Source organism: Alternaria conjuncta, assembly GCF_024043145.1.
Source record: "Alternaria conjuncta strain BMP 0040 chromosome Unknown scaffold_26, whole genome shotgun sequence".
Lineage (NCBI taxonomy): Eukaryota > Fungi > Ascomycota > Dothideomycetes > Pleosporales > Pleosporaceae > Alternaria > Alternaria conjuncta.
The window spans coordinates 261022-278320 of record NW_026250115.1 but is presented as its reverse complement, the minus strand read 5'-3'; the positions used below and the strand labels follow the sequence as shown (position 1 = coordinate 278320).

The following is a 17299-nucleotide window of genomic DNA, read 5'->3' as shown; positions in this document are numbered from 1 at the left end:
CGAGCGTGCTAACAGTGAAGCACATTTGAGAGTAGACATCCTCCTTCTTCACACTAGAGATCGCAGTGCCAATCTCAGCGTCGTGAGCACACCATCGCACTATCAACTCAACCTGACCACCACTCTTCCGCGCTAGAGATTGCAGTGCAAGGTCCACAGGTGCATTTGGGTCGCAGCGCGCAGCACCCTCCCCCTGCTGTTCCATGCCGCACATGCGCTCTACCTCCTCTTCCGCGCTAGAAATTGCAGTGCACATGCACATTATGACGGGCGCCATCCATGGTCTGTCGCACAAATAGTTGGTGTTCCAGGCTTCGCCCACCATCGACCGCGAGCCGTGCCGCCCCGCCTCAGCTGATAACACTCCACATTCGGCCATCCTCAACGCTACTGTTTACAGTGTAGACTCATCACCATAGTACACTCGCGCGTGCGCGTCAATTCCATTAGCTAGTCGAACGCGTCGTATACATCAGTAAACTTCGATTCCGAGCTAGACTCATGGTATTCTCTCGGTGCGACAGGCTCGACAGACGGGCTGTTCCGTCCTGGCAAATTCGCTCGCATAGGCGTATTGCCTCTCTTCTACGCTAGAGATTGCAGTGCAAAGTGCTACTGCAAGACTCTCGATGCGCGCCCGCAGTAGAGCTGGTACGGAATTGGACAAGCACTGCAGCCTCCTGCATGCGTCAGGGCTGAGGGTGTGGTGGGTGAACAGCACTGCAAATTCTAGCGCGGGAGATGGAGTGACTGACATGCGTGTATACCCCATCTTGCACGCTAGAGATTGCAGTGCAAGACGCACTAACACATACAGCAATCTACCCTGTTAAAGAGCCTCGTGCTCGAGCGCCGGCATAGTTGGTGGCCTTATTTGCACTGCAATCCCTAGCGCAGAAGATGAAGTGCAAGCTTAATAGCGGCGCGGGCCGATGCTGCGCCCTGAGTCCTTGTCATCGCACCGAAATGACTGTTCACTCCTCCTAGACTACGCACTCGTCTGCGCTAAAGAATGCAGTGCAGAGGTGGTGAGATCCTCGAAAAAATCATGACCTGATTGGATCAGCCGACCAACGTACCTACCTAGGTACCTTTCCGGAGATCATTGTTCAGCAGCGCACGCTCTTGTCCCGGCTACATAGTGGCTTCCGCACTGAAGCTGATCATATGGATGGATGACCTCACCACACGTGTTTCTGCTTCCATCAGTCGTTCTCTTTGTTGTCATGTTTTGTAAATCTAGCTACCTGCCTTCCTGCGACGAGTCTTGCCTCCAAAAAGATTAACGTCGTACGTTGAGATTTAAAGAAGCAGTTTAACACCTGTATATTTACTTTCTATTACAAAGCCCAAGAGTAGGAGATGAGTTCGACGCTTCTCACACAAGGCGGCGCAGCCCAAACATAAGCACAACATCTAACGAGACCCTCAAACGACACCTGACTACACACTCCGCATCCCGAGTAACCTCAAATACACGCCTCTAGTTCCTCTCCACCTCCTTCAACTGAACCCACAACGGGTCCTTCTCCCAGACGAAGAACGCCCGCTGGTTATCCGGCCAACCGTGACTTCCGACTTGCAATTCAAGGTCGAAGTTCCAGATGAAGCGAGCAGCAATGATGCGCAGCTCGTTATAAGCCAAATTCTTGCCGATGCAATTCCGAGGGCCGAAAGAGAAGGGTTGGAAGGCAGACTTCTTGTCTGCGTTGAACTGTGGGTCGTGGTAAGGATGGTCTGGGCCGAGCCAGCGTTCGGGAATGAAGGAGTCGGGCTGGACGAAGTTGTTGGGGTTGTGGTGGACGGCCCACTGGAAGATCGTGATAAGAGTCTGAGAGGTGTTGTTAGCTGTGATTGTCCATGTTTATTCGAAGTACTTCGTCTGACTGATGGATGACAGGCAAAGTGATCTGGAATGACTTACACCTTTGGGAATCCAATAGCCGTTAACGTATTCGCCAGGAGACACACGTGGAGGCGTATCCGCAACGGGCGGGTACATTCGTAAAGTCTCCTCAATGCAGGCATGCAGGTACTTGAGTTGCGCAGTAGACAACATCGTTATATCTTTCTCGTTGGCGAAGGCCGTCCGAACTTCTTGCTGGAGCCGTTCGAAAGCCTGCGGGTTCGTTGACATGAAGTAGGTAAAGCCTGAGAGTGTCGTGGCTGTCGTCTCGCTGCCAGCCACGATCAAAGCCTCGGAGTTGCCCAGGATCTCTGCATGGCTCATGCCCTTCTCGTCGTTGTTGCGAAGGATGTATGTCATAATGTCCTTCCGGCCGCCGGGTGCTGCGCCAAGTGCCAGCCTTCGCTCTACCTTCTCGTCACTCATGATCCTGTTGTTATGACGCGTTTGCATGTCCTCTTTAGAGATCATCAGCCGTAGGATCCAGCTGAGGCCAGGCATCTTCATCAACGCAACAATTTGCGCGCCAGCTCTGATGCCAGCGAATATCATGGAAACCCATGGATGGTAATCGCTGCTGTCCAGGCAGTGGAACGATTCACCCAGGGCCAAATCGCCGATGATGTCGAAGGTGGTGAAGTTGAACCATTTGACTACGTCCGTCGGGGTGTGTTGCGCGGCGTCTTTATGTAGGTGGGCAAAGAGCTTGTCGACGTACTCCATGATCAACGCCTCCTGACCCTTGATAGCAGCATCGGAGAAAGCATGTGCCATAACACGGCGTTGACGTCGATGGTCCTCTCTGCTGCTAGGAAAGATCGACTTGCGTGAAGTGTCTCCGCCCTGGTAAAATTCATGCCACCTGCCGAATTCGGGTCGGCCACTGCGACTTAATCCGAAAACCTCAGGCCATCCAATAGTTCCGTTGATGGATATGGAGTTGGGCGAAGTACGCACCATGTCACCGTACTTTTCATGGTACTTCAGGACCTTTTTGGCGAAAGTTCCTTGGATGCTGTTCTCGATGGCCAGAGGGATCCCGGAAACGGCGAAATGCTTCGGTCCAGGAATCTTGCGAAGGGGGTGGAAGAAGAGACGATAGATTGCAACGCCGATTGCACTGACGACACCCTGAGAAAGCGTTAGAGGGTGATTGCATCAGCGAGATGAGAACACTTACAATTTCGACCAGAAGCAGCACTGCAGCTGCAGCCTTCTGAAACGACATCGCTGTCGACAGGTTGAAGATGATATCAGATGTGGAGTGACTTCGACGGCGGCTTGGAAGACAGAAATCCTGGTCCTCGAATCCGCGACGTGAGATGTGATGCGGATATGTGTAGAACGATGGCGATACCACTCCGCACGGGAGGACGACATTATATATGCCCTGCGGCAAAACCCCCTGGGTAGCAAGACTCTTTACCCTGTCTCTTCAACCATGGCTTCTACAGACTGTATGATGCCTGCCGACGTATCGCTTTGACATCTTGCGTGGACCCCATCCGTACGCGAGAGGATGATCCTGTGGTGAACGACCAGGCACAACGGTCGGATCTCGAATGTTTCCGGGCGCTAGCCTCGAAGAGTGACATCTGCCAAAATCTCCGATGGGAAACGCTAGGGTCGGATCGCGACTGCTCCGGCTTCCGTCCTTATTCACGCGCCGTTGCGTCGTTGAGCGCGCATATACCGTATTGGAGGTTTTAGTGCGAGTGTTAAGCTGGGATGTAGCAGGTACGTTCTTCGTCTAGTGCTTCCAAACGGATGTCATTGCTAGCCATCCGGTCGCGCCAAGCTTTTGGCTCGGTTCTACATACCCCACGATCGGCGTAATCTCTTGTGCCCAACGCCAAGCCGGTACGTAGGACGAACGTTATCAGCCTCCAAGGAGATGTGTTCTCTACCGCACCAAATCTGTTCCGCGCGAGGTGTTTTCAGCCTCGCAATCCACCAAGCATCCCGTCGGTCATTTTCTCAACGAAGACGTGATCTATCTGTATTGGGAAAGCAGTGCGAAAGCCCGTCGGTACGCGCAGGGTGAACTCCTTGTCGCTAATTGGTCGAGACACCCAGAATATCGCGCACTCGCGTCTCGGAAAACAATCATTGCTCTTCCGCACGGAGGATCGCAATGCAAAGGTAGGTATTCACGTGCTCTGGCGCGTTATGGAATGCAGTGCAGACGTACTGTGCGCGCTCAAGGTTGCAGTGCCGTTGCAGTAGCTATCGGACGAAATCAGTCAGGCCAGCCGGCAGCTCCCAAGGTCCAGCTCATGCTTCTCCGCTCACGTGACTTACATGTGCTCTTCGACGCTAAGAATCGCAGTGCAGCGACACCGCGGTAAAACAGTCCATACCCGCGTCCTCCCCTCTCACACTAGAGACTGCAGCGCAACGCCAAAACCAGCACTGTATGACTTCCGAACGAGTACCATTCATCTCACACACTCCTTTTATCGACCCAGATGCCCTTTCCTGCGCCGAACGTACGATCCAGTCCATATCAAGGCAATGCTCGGGAGGCCGCTCTTTCGCATTTACCAACGCTTTCGCTGAGGACTGTAGTACATAGCAGTCAAGCCGCGCTGATGATGATGCACATCTTGTTGATGTGGGAAGGTGTGGGCTCCTCCTACAAGATGGGTATTCGTTCACGCTAGAGATTGCAGTGCAAGAGCCCAAGCCAACGTGGTCTGTAGTTCCAGCATGCTGGAATATACCGTAGGTCTGGACTAATCGCAGCCTTATCGTAACCAACTGCCCTTTTCTTCAACACCGATAGTCGTGGCTGCAGAGACGCGCTACGTTGAACAGCCGATTCGTCATCGTCATACTTCGTATATGGTTTCGTCCGTGCTAAGAAATGCAGTGCAACGCCCACCCTTGAAGGAATCCCTGACCGGTTTGAGGGCCTTTGCGAAGGACTTCCACTTGCGGAGCTGACATTGGTGGGGATGCGCAGGCTGCGCGCCGAGACCATAGTGGCTGAGCGTCCCCCCGCAGGACGTTCACCAGTGTCACAGCAGCCAATCAAGCGAACCTTTCTACCACCACGTACACTCGTACGCGCTAGTCATTGCAGTGCAGTCACATTCGTATGGCCCAGGCCCCAAGGGATACGCATTCTACGTGCCGAGACGGTGGTGGCTGAGCGTTCCGCTGGAGGACGTTCACCGGTGATGCAACATGGCAGCCAATCAAGCGCATCTGTTTCGTCTACCTACGCTCGTCTGCGCTAGAGATTGCAGTGCAGGCTTATCCTCAGGCAAGTAACCTTCGTTCTAGCTCAACAGCAACCGATATATCCAGATGTGCTCGTTCGCACTAGATGTTACATTATATCTGCCTTTGATGCCTCATAACGTTTAGCTACCTCATACGTCCTCTTTGTCTAAGCTAGAAACGCAGTGCAAGTAAGAAGCCCAGTCCAAGTTTAATGTCTGCGCCTTGCCTCTTATCAGGTGCTTCTTCGCGCTAAAGATTGCAGTGCAGAATGCACGCCTAGAGTTGTTCTAGCTGTGGCTAACGGGCCACCTCCTTAAACACTCACTTATATGCGCTAGAGATTGCAGTGCAGCGTGCCCAAGATGACAGCAGGCTGAAGCAATTTGTGCCCAAAAGAGCGCGCCTCATTCTGGAAGCGAGAGTCCTCCATCGTGCTGAGCCCCAGGCTTCCCTCACCCTAGAGACCTAAGAAGTGTGATTAGTGTTGTACGGCTAGTGACTGTGGCGAGGCACGTTGGTCGAGAGATGTAGCACACCCTGTACTTCCATCTCGTCAAGTTTTCTTTCGCACTAGAAATTGCAGTGCAGGCGCCCGGCCACTCCCAGTAAGCGTTTAACTATTGCTGCAGGGCCGTCTTCTCGCATATGTACTCGTGTGCGCTAGAAATTGCAGTCCACACCTGTCAGATCCCTTTGCACGTCAGAACGATTCCGGATCTAGTTAGCGACTACTTTCAGATGCCTCTTCTTCTGCGCTAAAAATTGCAGTGCAGAGACCAACTCCTACCTCATCTGGGTAGCGGCATCGCGTAGCGGGGCGCATGCGTGAGGCCGCAGCTAGGCGCCTTTTGACTGTGGCATTGAAACGGCTGTTGATGTCGCATGCGATCAAATGCGCGGTTGAAGTGTAGTTAGAGCCCTGGAGTTCAAGCAATCCACGCGCCTGAGACAACACTAACGCAACTTCCACACGACGTTCACCAACGACACGGCCCAGCGGCTCATGGAGCGCAGCCCTCTTCTTGAGCCCACACAGAGTTGTGCAGTCTCACAGACCGAAGTCACTGCTCCACGATGGCCGATGGCTAATCACAAGAGGCGTGACCTGACCCCTCGTCCAGGCTAGAGATTGCAGTGCACACCAGTCAGAACGGCTCGCAGAAAAGGCCCCCGTCGCTGCTCTCAGGTGGCTGACCACATCAGGCGCGACCTGAGCCCTCGTTCACGCTAGAAATTGCAGTGCACACCAGTCAGAGCGAGAAACGTCCAACCTTTTACGGCCCGCCTGGCCAATGACTTTTAGCTTGCATCCACCTGTGCAGGCACACAGGCTCGTCCGCGCTAAAGATTGCAGTGCACCTGGCCTTGGCACCCATCACAAACTCATTCGCGCTAGAGATTGCAGTGCAGCGCAATAGTCTCAGCTGTGGGCATTTCCACCCCCGGAAGCTATCTTCAGCCTACCACATATCCTTCACATAGCCTTTAACATCATGAAAATGATCACATCATCTGTAAGAAACTCATGCGAATAGACCTCGGGAGGAGATATATTCAGAAACTTTGTGTCTGTGATAGTAAAGAGTTGGTCATCCATGGATGCGCATATACCACGCGTGCCGTTGATGCACCCCATGTAGGCCCATCCAGCCTCACGACCTCTCCCATGCAGATAACGCCAGCTCAAACTCCCGATGCTGAAACCCAAAGGTCATCACCAGTTCATAAACCCGTCATTCCAACCACCGAACGCCGAAACGCAAACCATGAAACTTTCCCTCGCACCCTTCGGTGGACAAAGTTCGCAGCGTCGCAGATCATACGCCACCAACCAAGGCAGTCAGAAAAGCCCCTAGACCTCTTCCTCAGCGAGCTCCTCAACGACAACACCCTCCTCATCAACCGGCTCCTCCTTAACCCGCTTAGCCATCGGAACATACTCGTCCTCAACCTCGACCTCCTCCTCCTCCTCCTTATCGCTTGTCTCATCGTAAGTAGGTTTACGCTTGCCGTTCAACGTGCGCTTGCCACGGGAAGCAGTGGGGGAGAGGATCTCGTCGTCATCCATCAGACCCTGGGGACCATCGCTGTCGGCGTCCTCAGAGACAGCTTTCTCCTTACGCGGAACGGGCTTGGCCTTGGAACGGGGAGTCTTAGGCTTGGAAGCAGCGGGCCTTGGTGATGCGACGGTGCCGGCGTTGGCGGAGGTGGTGCCGCCTTTGCGGATGTTGGTGAGGCGGTGGGAGACGGCCTTGGGGGTACAGTCTGAGGACGTGTTAGCCCCAATCGCTATGGGTAGGAATGGAGGCGGAGGCGCCCTGAAGGAATAGTTGGAGGTCCAATAGAGTGTGGACATGGGCAGTGCGATGGCACTCAAGAGCTGGAATGTACTTACCGCCGCCGATCTCTTCAGACAAGTACTTGAGGAGCGGAGCGCTACTCTTGATATCGTGGAACTTGAAGATGCCCTTGAGGATCTGAAACCCCTGTCAGCAGCTGAGACAAAGTTGATGGCACGCCAGCGGCGCGCGAGATGAACTTACGATCTGATCCTTGTCGGCAGTCCAGTTGACCATCTTGGCGGTAGTGCTGGAGGTTGTTCTGCGGTACTAGTCAGTATATGTGCTATAGCATAAGCTAGATGAACTCACTTCTGGTGTTTTGTTTGTAAGAGGTGAGCGAAGCTAAGTGCTATGCAAGAGCAAAGGCAAGAAGAAAGCTTGATGAAGACGCGTTGAGGGCGATTGACAGTGTGCGATGGGGATGGAAAGGAAGAAAAGGAAGGAAGGTGGAAGAGCAGGGTTTTATATCTTGCTGGCGGGGCTGGGGAGGCAGAGCGCAAGACGAGGTGAAGGTGAGAGACTGGCACTTTTATGGCAGTGGAGATGGCGCTAGCAGCTCGCTTGATGATAAGGCGTGGTGGTGGAAGCGAGGTGAAGGTGGATTTGAACAACATGGGCCGCTGGACAGTACTTAGAGGAGCGAGGAATGCATTGGTCTGGCGAAGATCAGTGAGTGAGCCGCGCGTGTTGGGGGTACTTGACATTGATAGCAGTTGGCCAGTCATCTTCACTGCCATAAAGCTGCCAATATCTCCCTGTTAGTTTATCTACTCCCCTCTAACTAGGCCCTTGTTGCAAGCACAAAGACACAGACACAGGCCCAACATTTCGTGCTGTTTTTCTTCGATATAGAAGGAGGTGCAAAACCAAAATGTCAAGGTACCGAATACTCTCAAGAATGAGATACTGTTACAGGTCATTTCACAATCCCAACCCCAGCAGCCATTCATGAAGTTCCTGCCGACTCAGCTCCTAAGCCGTCGGATCAACAAACTGTCTCTGCCCATCCTGCTCGTCATCATCCTCTACATCATCCCCAGCAGCTTCAGCATCCTCATCCTTCGCACCTCCAACACCCAGCCCCGCACTCTCCTGCTCCACAGTCCCCCTCTTCTTGTGATGCCATTCTTTCCACATATCCGACACCATCTTCTGGTTCTTCTTGTTGTTGACATAGATCTTCAACTCCTTAGGTATCGGGTACATCTTATCCATGAAGTCCTGCTTATCGAGCTGCTTCTCCGTCATTGTGGCTCTCTTCTCCGCGGTCTCGGCTTCCCGGACGAAGTACTTGGCCCAGCGGAGTTCGTACTGGAAGACGGTCTCGCGTCGCCAAGGAGTGCGGTTCTTGGTTCCCGCTTGACTGCCGGCTGGGAGCTCTTCTTCTTCGGCTTTGAGGTCGTCCAGGACTAAGCGGCAGAGACTGGGGAGGGGGATGTCCGCGGATTCTTGGTGGGCGCGCTCGAGCCAGAGTTTGCGCAGCCGATGGACGGTGTTCTCGTATGCAAGTTGCGGCAGTAGACCGCATGGTGGTAGGTCGTTGCTGAAGAGAATGGGCACTGCGTGGTCAGCTAACCACCTTGAATGGCGTGCGTCGGGGTTTGCTATCACGGGACTGATGTTCGTGAAGTTGAAAGACTTACTGTTGGGTAATAGCGCAAGCTCTTCCTCAGAAAGCGGTTTGTTGCTCTCATCGTCAGGCTTGCCATGGCCGTCCAAACCAAGTCCAGCAATGTCGTCGGACACATCGGTCCATTCATCTTCTTCTTCGACATGTGTTAGCGCTTGACATCAGGTTAGAACTTCCGGTAGTCTTGGCATACCCTGCATCTCTGTTGTTTGGCCTGTCGGTGGAGCTGACATGTCACTAGTTCCAAAGGGCAGCCCGGGCATGTGTAGCGAGCGATGACAAGGGCAGCTGAAAATGACCGCGCCGAATCGAGTGCGCGCACAATAAAGAATTAGAAATTAGAAGATGGGTGTTGCGCGTTGATGTTGCGGCAGGAGTGCAGGCTTCGGCGATCAAGCAAATAGAACGCCAGCGTCCGCGCCTGCTGCCCAAACGCAGGTAGTGCAGGGCAAGAGCTCATGACGTCAGCGCGTGACTAGACCCTGGAAATTGTACAAAATCACGGGACGTTAAAATCGGTCGAAATGTTTTGACGGAAGAGACACATGAACATGATGAGAAGGTAGTACTACACCATTGTCGCAAACCAGAGAATGTCTTGTTAGTTCATTGATTGCGACATCTGTCACACAACCTCAACCACGCAGTAACCAAGTCCATGCTCATCTACAATGCTTTGCCCATGAACTTCCTCTTGGTGTAGCTGAGCCACCACTTGCTGGGTGTGTTTGTCTCGTCCGCGTAGACTCTGTTCAGTAACCGTGTCGCCAACTCTTGTCGCATCTGCATGATGTACTGTCGCAGCACCTCCGCTCCGTTCCTGTCCGCTGGCGCCTCGAAGGCCTGGTTGAGCGGGAAGCCTGCGTCGCCCGGAATCGCAAAGTTGGTATCCAGCGCAATGTTCATGACAGCCTGCCACATAGTCAGCTTCCAGCGCCCACCTTCTTCATCCGTCTTCCCGACAGCATACCTTTTCGGCTTCTCTCCGACTCATCCCCGGCTTGATCTTTCCCAGTACCTCGCTAACGTATAGGATGCCATAGATGAGGACACGGTCGGCGGGCCCCTTGATCTCGAAGTTGCGGAAGAATGTGTTGGCGCGGAAGAGGGCAAGGATCTCGTCTAGCGGATCGTACGACTCGTGTGAGGCATCGATGGTGAGCTCTGTGACATCGGCAGGTAGAGCTGGCAGCTGGATGGCAGGGCCGCGGGTACGTGTGCGGAGTGGGAGGAGAGCGAAGTTGCCTGATGCGTCGTCAGTCACTTATGCCCGCGCCGAAGCTGGAGGGTATAGCTGTACCAATCAATTGCTGATTGGGCTCATCGAGGAAGACGGAGTGGTAGGCCTAGAGGGTGTTAGCTGTCGCTCAACATATTCGATACCACCCTGAGGCATCAATCTGAAGAAGCGATGCTATAACTCACCGGCATCTTGGGTGTTGTCGCCTAGCTTGTTGGTGTCTGGCGGTGTTCTGGGAGCTCGGCGGAGGTGACGGCGCAGCTCCGCTCGGTGAGGTGTGCTGGTAGGGCTGAGCAGCGGGGGGTGACTAAGCCGCCCCATCAACGCGTCCCTGCGCGCGGCGCGTCTCCCTCGACTTTCTTACTAACAGCCTCCAAACCGCCAATCAACGTTCTAGCTACCTCGATTCTACCTCAATCCATACAGAGACTCTCTGAATCGTTATTCCAGCTATCGAAATGTCCGACTACGAAGATGAGATGGACGTGGACGCGCCCGCGGTGGACAACTCGATAACTTTCGGCGGAGACCAGAAGAAGGGCAAGAGAAGCGCCGCAAATCTACCCGTTGAAGCTGAAGACTCCCTGCCATGGTGAGGCTGAAAAATTGCTGTCTTCTGCACACCTGCTAAATATCAGACAGGGTAGAGAAGTACCGACCAAATTCACTCGATGACGTCGAAGGCCACAAGGACATAATAGCGACCATCAATAAGTTTGTAGACTCAAATGTACGGTCTGAAGTTGCCTTAATATCGCTTCGCTAACCTCACCAGCGACTACCCCATCTCCTCCTCTACGGCCCTCCGGGTACCGGAAAGACATCGACCGTCCTCGCCCTCGCACGCCGCATATACGGAAACAAGAACATGCGACAGATGGTCTTGGAGCTGAACGCATCAGACGACAGAGGTATCGACGTTGTGCGCGAGCAGATCAAGACATTCAGTAGCACAAAGCAGATCTTCTCTGCGACACCCAAGGCAGGAGACTCATCGTTGGCAACGTTCAAGCTCATTATCCTCGACGAAGCCGATGCCATGACTGCGACCGCGCAGATGGCCCTGCGACGAATCATGGAGAAGTACACCGCGAACACCCGCTTCTGTATCATCGCCAACTACACACACAAGCTCTCGCCAGCGTTATTATCACGATGCACGAGGTTCCGATTCTCCCCGCTGAAGGATCAGGACATCAGAAATCTGGTCGACAAGGTCATTGAGGAGGAGAAGGTCAACATCACGCAAGATGCAACCGACTCGCTTGTCACGCTCAGCAAAGGAGACATGAGGCGAGCGCTTAACGTATTACAGGCCTGCCACGCATCAAGCACGCCGCTTCAGACACCCGGCAAGCCCGCACCCGACCCATCTACCATCGTACGCGACGAGATCACGCAGACGACCATCTACGACTGCATAGCAGCACCACACCCGTCAGATATCAAGTACATCATCGAGACGTTACTATCGAAGAACGACATGACAGAGTGCTTGCGCACGGTCAATAACCTGAAGATCATGAAGGGACTCGCGCTGGCAGATATTCTGACGGCGATCAGCGAGGAGCTAGTCAGCAACGACGTGCCGCCGCAGGTCATGGTGACTTGGATGGCGGGTCTGGCAGACATCGAGTACAGGTTAAGTGGAGGTGGTAACGAAGCCATACAGACGGGCGCAGCGATCGGCGTTGTGAGGACAGGTGTTGAACTGTTGGAGACCGGAAAGAAGTAGCACGTTCGCGACACTAGTAGTGGAACGAGGACAAGAGCGAATTGCTAGAAATGATACCATCGGAATGCGCAAAAGTAATGCGACAAGACTAGATCCGCACCACCCAAAGATCGCAGTCGTGATGATACACTACAAGAAAGTGGGGCGCTGTGTCTCAGGATACTCAAGATCACCGTGGTGATAGGACGAGAGTCGTGTTTTGCGCTAGCCACGCTAGTCAACACCCACGCGACTCGGACGCGCCTTCCGATTGACGTACCCCGGGATATATACACAACGCATCAACAATCAACACAGTTATCTTAGTCGCGTTCCTCAGAGTTGAAGATATTCCCGTCCCCGCTTCCTAAACGAAACACGTGCGACCACCTTGGTATATCGAATAACCGAAAACGCGCGACGCGCATGCATATACCGATCATGCCTGTAAAGGTAAGCCAACTTGTGCGTTGAATGATCATGGGACTGACATCAAACAGAGAAGAGAAGGCCCAACAAAGCAGCGACAAGTCAGTCTGCGCAGAAGTCGAAGCATCGATGTACTTGCTCTTCCAGTATCTGTAGAACAGACAAAGTTACAAGAGCGTCGAGCAATCGAGGGAAAGAGCAAGCGGCCGCCTAGGTGGCGAGGGCCTGTAAGTACTATATATCCATGGCGCAAAGTCACCCAGGCTCATATCGCCGCAGCAGCAAAACAACAACCCTTTATCTCACAGACCAGCGCCAACCATGCCTTCGCAAAAAGAGTCGATACCAGCACATGACCTCAAGAACAGTCCACCAGACAGCCAGCCACCACCATCATCAAACATCCAACTCCGCTTCTCTTTCTCCGAATCCTTCATCGATGATGTCGAGCGACAAGTCCACTCCGAGAACAACTTCAACCAGAGTTTCTCGGGGCTGACGATGACCCCTGGTGCCAGCTTCTCCTCTTCGAGTTCACAGTCTACCACAAAAGCATCTCCCGTTCAGCCTATTCAACCGCAAACGTCCATCTACCACCAGCCTCCGGTCTTGATCAAACCGGGCAAGAAGAGAGAAGGCTATGGATTCAGCTACTCAGAAACGTTCATGTACGATTCAGACGACTACCCCGACACGGAGTGCGGGGACGCTGATGACCATTCGTCTGAACTACATACCACGAGGTCACTGGATAGCAACCCGTATCTAAATTGGGACGGCAGCATAGGATCACGACAACCACAACACGGGCAACAATCTCATCTATCCCAACAATCACAGTCCTCAACCAGGCCAACATCACGAGACTCCACAGCAACAATTCCAACACCAACAACGTCCTTCGACGACCTCGTCGTCCTCCGCCCATCAGGCTCCTTCCACCTCGCCCGCCCACAACGCCATCTCCCCTGCACAGCCGCAACGCGCGAAGACGCGCTCGCCCTCCGTGCCTCCGCCACTTTACTCCTCTCAAAATACACAGAGTCCTCATCAATCCAACTCGCACTGCTAACACGCATGGAGCGCATGATGTATCTGGAGCAGCAGAAGCCTGATGCGACGGAAGATAGTGTAGCGGAGAGTTTGGAGTCATGCGTGAGGAGGTTACGAGATTGGTTGGTTAAGAGTAAGGATGAGAGGATTGAGACGGGGGAGTGGAGGGGCGTGGTGGAACATGAGATCGAGTGGGTGGAGTGGATGGCAAGGGCGGCGGAGAGGGGGGTGTTGCATGTTAGGCGGAGGGGGTGTCGGTGTCGGCCTGAGTGGGAGGGGCTATGAATAGGAGGTGGGGATCTGCTGGCTACGGGAAATATAGGAAGTGTCAACCAAACCACATGCATTTGTCTCACGCACCCGGTCTGCACTGCAATCTCTAGCGGCGGCGAGCAAGTCTGTCAGGCAGTCAGCCAATAATGTACGACCGTTCGCATGGCCCCCGTCGTGTCGGTGCTCCCGCTGCACGACACATCTGTTGCACTGCAATTCTTAGCGTGGAAGAGAAGGTACGTGACTAGGGTTCAGCCAACCATGCAGCTTTCGAAGGACTCGAAGGCTGTCGATAGGCTTTTGCGACGGACCGTGATTGGTCATCAACAAGCCATGCGCACGCCAGGATCAGAGAGGTTTGCTACTTTTCGATTGCACTGCAATCTCTAGCGTGGAAGAGGAGGTATGCGAGGGAAGAAGCCAACCATGCAGCTTTCCAAGGATCTGAAGGCTGTCAAATGGCTTTTGCAAAGGACCGTGGTTGGTTATTGCGACAAGCCATGCGCATGCGCCAAGCCACGGGTCGTTTGCCTTCTTTTGCGTACTGCAATTTCTAGCGTGGAAGAGACCATCTCAGTCGCGCACTAAGACCAGAATGGCTCTGGCAACATCGTAACGGAAGTACAGACTTTCTGTTACCCGGCTTCTTGCAAGATTGACGTTTGCAACCAGCGGCGAGGTACCGACAGAAAGGTCTCTGTACCGTCTGGTACGCAAATACAGACGTGCACTGCAATCTCTAGCCCGGACGAGGCCTCTCAGCCACCTGCGTACTAACATCGAGAGCGCTCTCTGGCTTCGCGATGGACATGCAATCGTTCGTGCTATCCGAGTTCGCGCGGGGGTCCGGTTCAGATGCGTGATGCGGCAGGTGTGATGTCCTTTGGTGTACGACATGCTCGCGAACGTTTCAAGAAGCCGTTCGACCCTACCCGAGCACGGCCTGTACTTACGAGCCACATGGGTTGATACGACATCGGATTCGGGAACCACTAGTATGGAGGGACGCGCAGAGATTGTGGCTGGACAACCATGCACTGCCCACCGGTGAAGCTGAGACGGGGGTCGACTTTGCCAAGTCGCTGGAGCTCTCATTGGTCGTTGTGGATGCGGCTCTGGGTTTCTAGGAATCTGCCTAAAGTAGGCGGACAACTGCACTGCAATCTTTAGCGCGAAGGAGCAAGTATCTTTGCCAAGGAAGCCATGAACGCAGGGCGTTCGCGCAAGCCCGTTACGCATCGCTCAGCATTCGTGCACAGCTCACCATGCAGTCCGGCTGCAGGATGCTTGCATGAAATCCCTTACCCTTGACCAGCGTCTCAGTTGTAGAGGAGCTGACTCCCCAGGGAAACAGATAGCGGCGGTGACCCGACCTCGGGAACGTCTGGATCGTAGCGCCTGCACTGCAATCTCTAGCGTGGGAGAGACCATCTCACCGTGTACCAAGACCAAATTGGCTTCCGGAACGTCGAAATATAATAGAACGTCTTTTACCATTCTGCTCTTCGCAAAAACGTTCTCCCATGCGCAACGTAGTAATTGTGACATGTGTGACTTCATATCCGTTGCTTAGGTACATGGCATGCTCGGAAACATTTCCGAACGCCTGTCGGACCTTTCCGAGCGCGGCCTTGTACTTCAACACTGGCCTTCCAACCATCCGTAAACTCCCTCGAACTTCTAACTTGTGCAACTAGCATGATTAAAGCGACGAAGTGCTTTGCGAAGTTAAGTATCGGTCGCCGTCTGACTGTCCCCGCTGCTCGTCAGTCCATGTATACCACATCCGCGCCACGCGTAGCAGTCCTATACCAAGAACTCGATCCACCATTGATCAATGGGGTGCGCAAGCCCAAGAAGCCCGGAGGTACTTGGTCTTTCTCCATGCACAAACCGTTCCCGCAACATTAACAATCCCACCCAAGGCTACATCGACTCCAGCGCAGACATCGCCCACGCACTAACCCACCAACACCACAGCCCCATCACCGTCGTCACACCCGTCTCAACTCCAGACCCGCGCAACGATGCAGACTGGTGCTTTGGCGATTCCGAGGCCGGAGTTACGCGTGCGCTGGAGAAGGGGGCGACGCATCTCTGGGCTAACACTATACTCTTCGCGGAGCATCCGCTTCAGACGGCAGACAGCTTGACAAGCGTGGCTGAGAAGCTGATGATCGTTGGACAGCCCCCCAAGCTGGTCGAACAGTGCGATGATAAAGCATTCGTTAACAATCTTCTTCGTGCTCGTGGTGGGTTTACGCTGCCGTATTCACACGACGTTCACGATGAGGAAGATCTTGCGGCAGTGCTCCGGGCGGATCTTCGCTATCCCGTTGTCGCTAAGCCGGTTAGAGGACGAGGAAGCCACGGAGTGAGAGTTTGTCGCTCCGAAGAGGAACTGATCGAACATTGCCGCGATTTACTGGGAGAGGATGCGTACGTGATCGTCGAAGACTTTCTTGCGGGTCAGGAAGTCACTGTTACTGTTATGCCGCCTGCGCCTGCATCGGGACGGGACGGGTATTGGGCGATGCCCGTTGTGGAACGGTTTAATCACGCTGATGGTGGGTTGGCCTTGTGGATTTGGGAAAGCGTATGCGATGCTCACTGACTACTCATAGGTGTAGCACCGTACAACGGCACAGTCGCTGTTATGCAGAACTCTCGCTGTCTTTCCGAAGAAGAACACCTGGCCGATCCACAGTATGGCGAAGTACAGCGACAGTGTGTTGAGGTGGCGAAGCTGCTTCAATGTACTGCTCCTATCCGAGTTGACGCTCGTCGGTTCACGGAGGATAGGTCGTCACCGTTTGCGCTTTTTGATGTCAATATGAAACCAGTAGGTTAATTGAGACCTGCCGTTGATAACATGGCTAAACTGTTTCCAGAACATGACAGGTCCTGGTAGACCTGGCAGAGAGAACCAAGCTAGCCTCACGGCACTGGCTGCTGCTGGCTTGGGATGGGACTATCCAACTCTGCTGTTGAAGATACTTGAGTCGAGCAGTTCGCTGCGTGATCTGAGGAACGCCACGCCGTCGCATGTCGATCGCAAGTGATTTGGGTAAGAGGCAAAGTGGAAACTGGAAGTCCAGTCCGCAAAGTGACAACTTAGACTCTTGCCCATCTAATATTGTTGCTAGACTTTTGGCTTGCGCATAGAAGATAATGGGCTGATCGTCCAATTGTATTACACTATGACTATAGTTTCCAAGGTTGCATCATCGGGAAATAGCTTCTCGTACGATAGATGGGGACCAGTAGGCCGGACAAACATCCACGGCACAGGAGTATCTCCGTCCATGAGCTGAGCATAGTGAGTTCCTTCCATGTATCCAATACGCCTATACACAGTAGAGGCTTCCATGTATCCAATACGCCTATACACAGTAGAGGAACCGCAAAAGCCTTCTTCATCTACTGCCGGTACAGGTGCGACGATCAGAGCGTTAAAGTTGCAAACGAGATGTTCGCTGTTATG

The 17299-nt window shown here is 53.6% G+C and overlaps 7 protein-coding genes across 7 annotated transcripts; 3 read left to right on the top strand and 4 right to left on the bottom strand.

Annotated features, from left to right (window-relative positions):
- Window positions 1–1483: 1483 nt before the first annotated feature.
- Window positions 1484–3134, bottom strand: J4E85_010836 (uncharacterized protein; the record flags this gene model as incomplete). Its single annotated transcript, XM_051475040.1, has 3 exons — window positions 1484–1831; window positions 1925–3037; window positions 3087–3134. The coding sequence occupies 3 exons, from the start codon at window positions 3132–3134 to the stop codon at window positions 1484–1486; spliced, it is 1509 nt and encodes a 502-aa protein (XP_051321257.1).
- A 3852-nt stretch (window positions 3135–6986) lies between these two features.
- J4E85_010835 (uncharacterized protein) lies at window positions 6987–7710 on the bottom strand (the record flags this gene model as incomplete). The annotated part of the gene is made up of 3 exons (XM_051475039.1): window positions 6987–7399; window positions 7530–7611; window positions 7678–7710. 3 exons carry the CDS (start codon window positions 7708–7710, stop codon window positions 6987–6989), a joined length of 528 nt encoding a protein of 175 aa, XP_051321256.1.
- Window positions 7711–8448: 738 nt separating this feature from the next.
- J4E85_010834 (uncharacterized protein) lies at window positions 8449–9306 on the bottom strand (the record flags this gene model as incomplete). The annotated part of the gene is made up of 3 exons (XM_051475038.1): window positions 8449–9035; window positions 9120–9242; window positions 9300–9306. The coding sequence occupies 3 exons, from the start codon at window positions 9304–9306 to the stop codon at window positions 8449–8451; spliced, it is 717 nt and encodes a 238-aa protein (XP_051321255.1).
- A 466-nt stretch (window positions 9307–9772) lies between these two features.
- Window positions 9773–10537, bottom strand: J4E85_010833 (uncharacterized protein; the record flags this gene model as incomplete). The annotated part of the gene is made up of 4 exons (XM_051475037.1): window positions 9773–10018; window positions 10077–10351; window positions 10407–10452; window positions 10532–10537. The coding sequence occupies 4 exons, from the start codon at window positions 10535–10537 to the stop codon at window positions 9773–9775; spliced, it is 573 nt and encodes a 190-aa protein (XP_051321254.1).
- A 267-nt stretch (window positions 10538–10804) lies between these two features.
- On the top strand, window positions 10805–12081 carry J4E85_010832 (uncharacterized protein; the record flags this gene model as incomplete). Its single annotated transcript, XM_051475036.1, has 3 exons — window positions 10805–10938; window positions 10989–11076; window positions 11122–12081. 3 exons carry the CDS (start codon window positions 10805–10807, stop codon window positions 12079–12081), a joined length of 1182 nt encoding a protein of 393 aa, XP_051321253.1.
- Window positions 12082–12810: 729 nt separating this feature from the next.
- Window positions 12811–13827, top strand: J4E85_010831 (uncharacterized protein; the record flags this gene model as incomplete). The annotated part of the gene is made up of 1 exon (XM_051475035.1): window positions 12811–13827. One exon carries the CDS (start codon window positions 12811–12813, stop codon window positions 13825–13827), a length of 1017 nt encoding a protein of 338 aa, XP_051321252.1.
- Window positions 13828–15513: 1686 nt separating this feature from the next.
- Window positions 15514–16877, top strand: J4E85_010830 (uncharacterized protein; the record flags this gene model as incomplete). Its single annotated transcript, XM_051475034.1, has 3 exons — window positions 15514–15682; window positions 15741–16303; window positions 16707–16877. 3 exons carry the CDS (start codon window positions 15514–15516, stop codon window positions 16875–16877), a joined length of 903 nt encoding a protein of 300 aa, XP_051321251.1.
- Window positions 16878–17299: the final 422 nt, after the last annotated feature.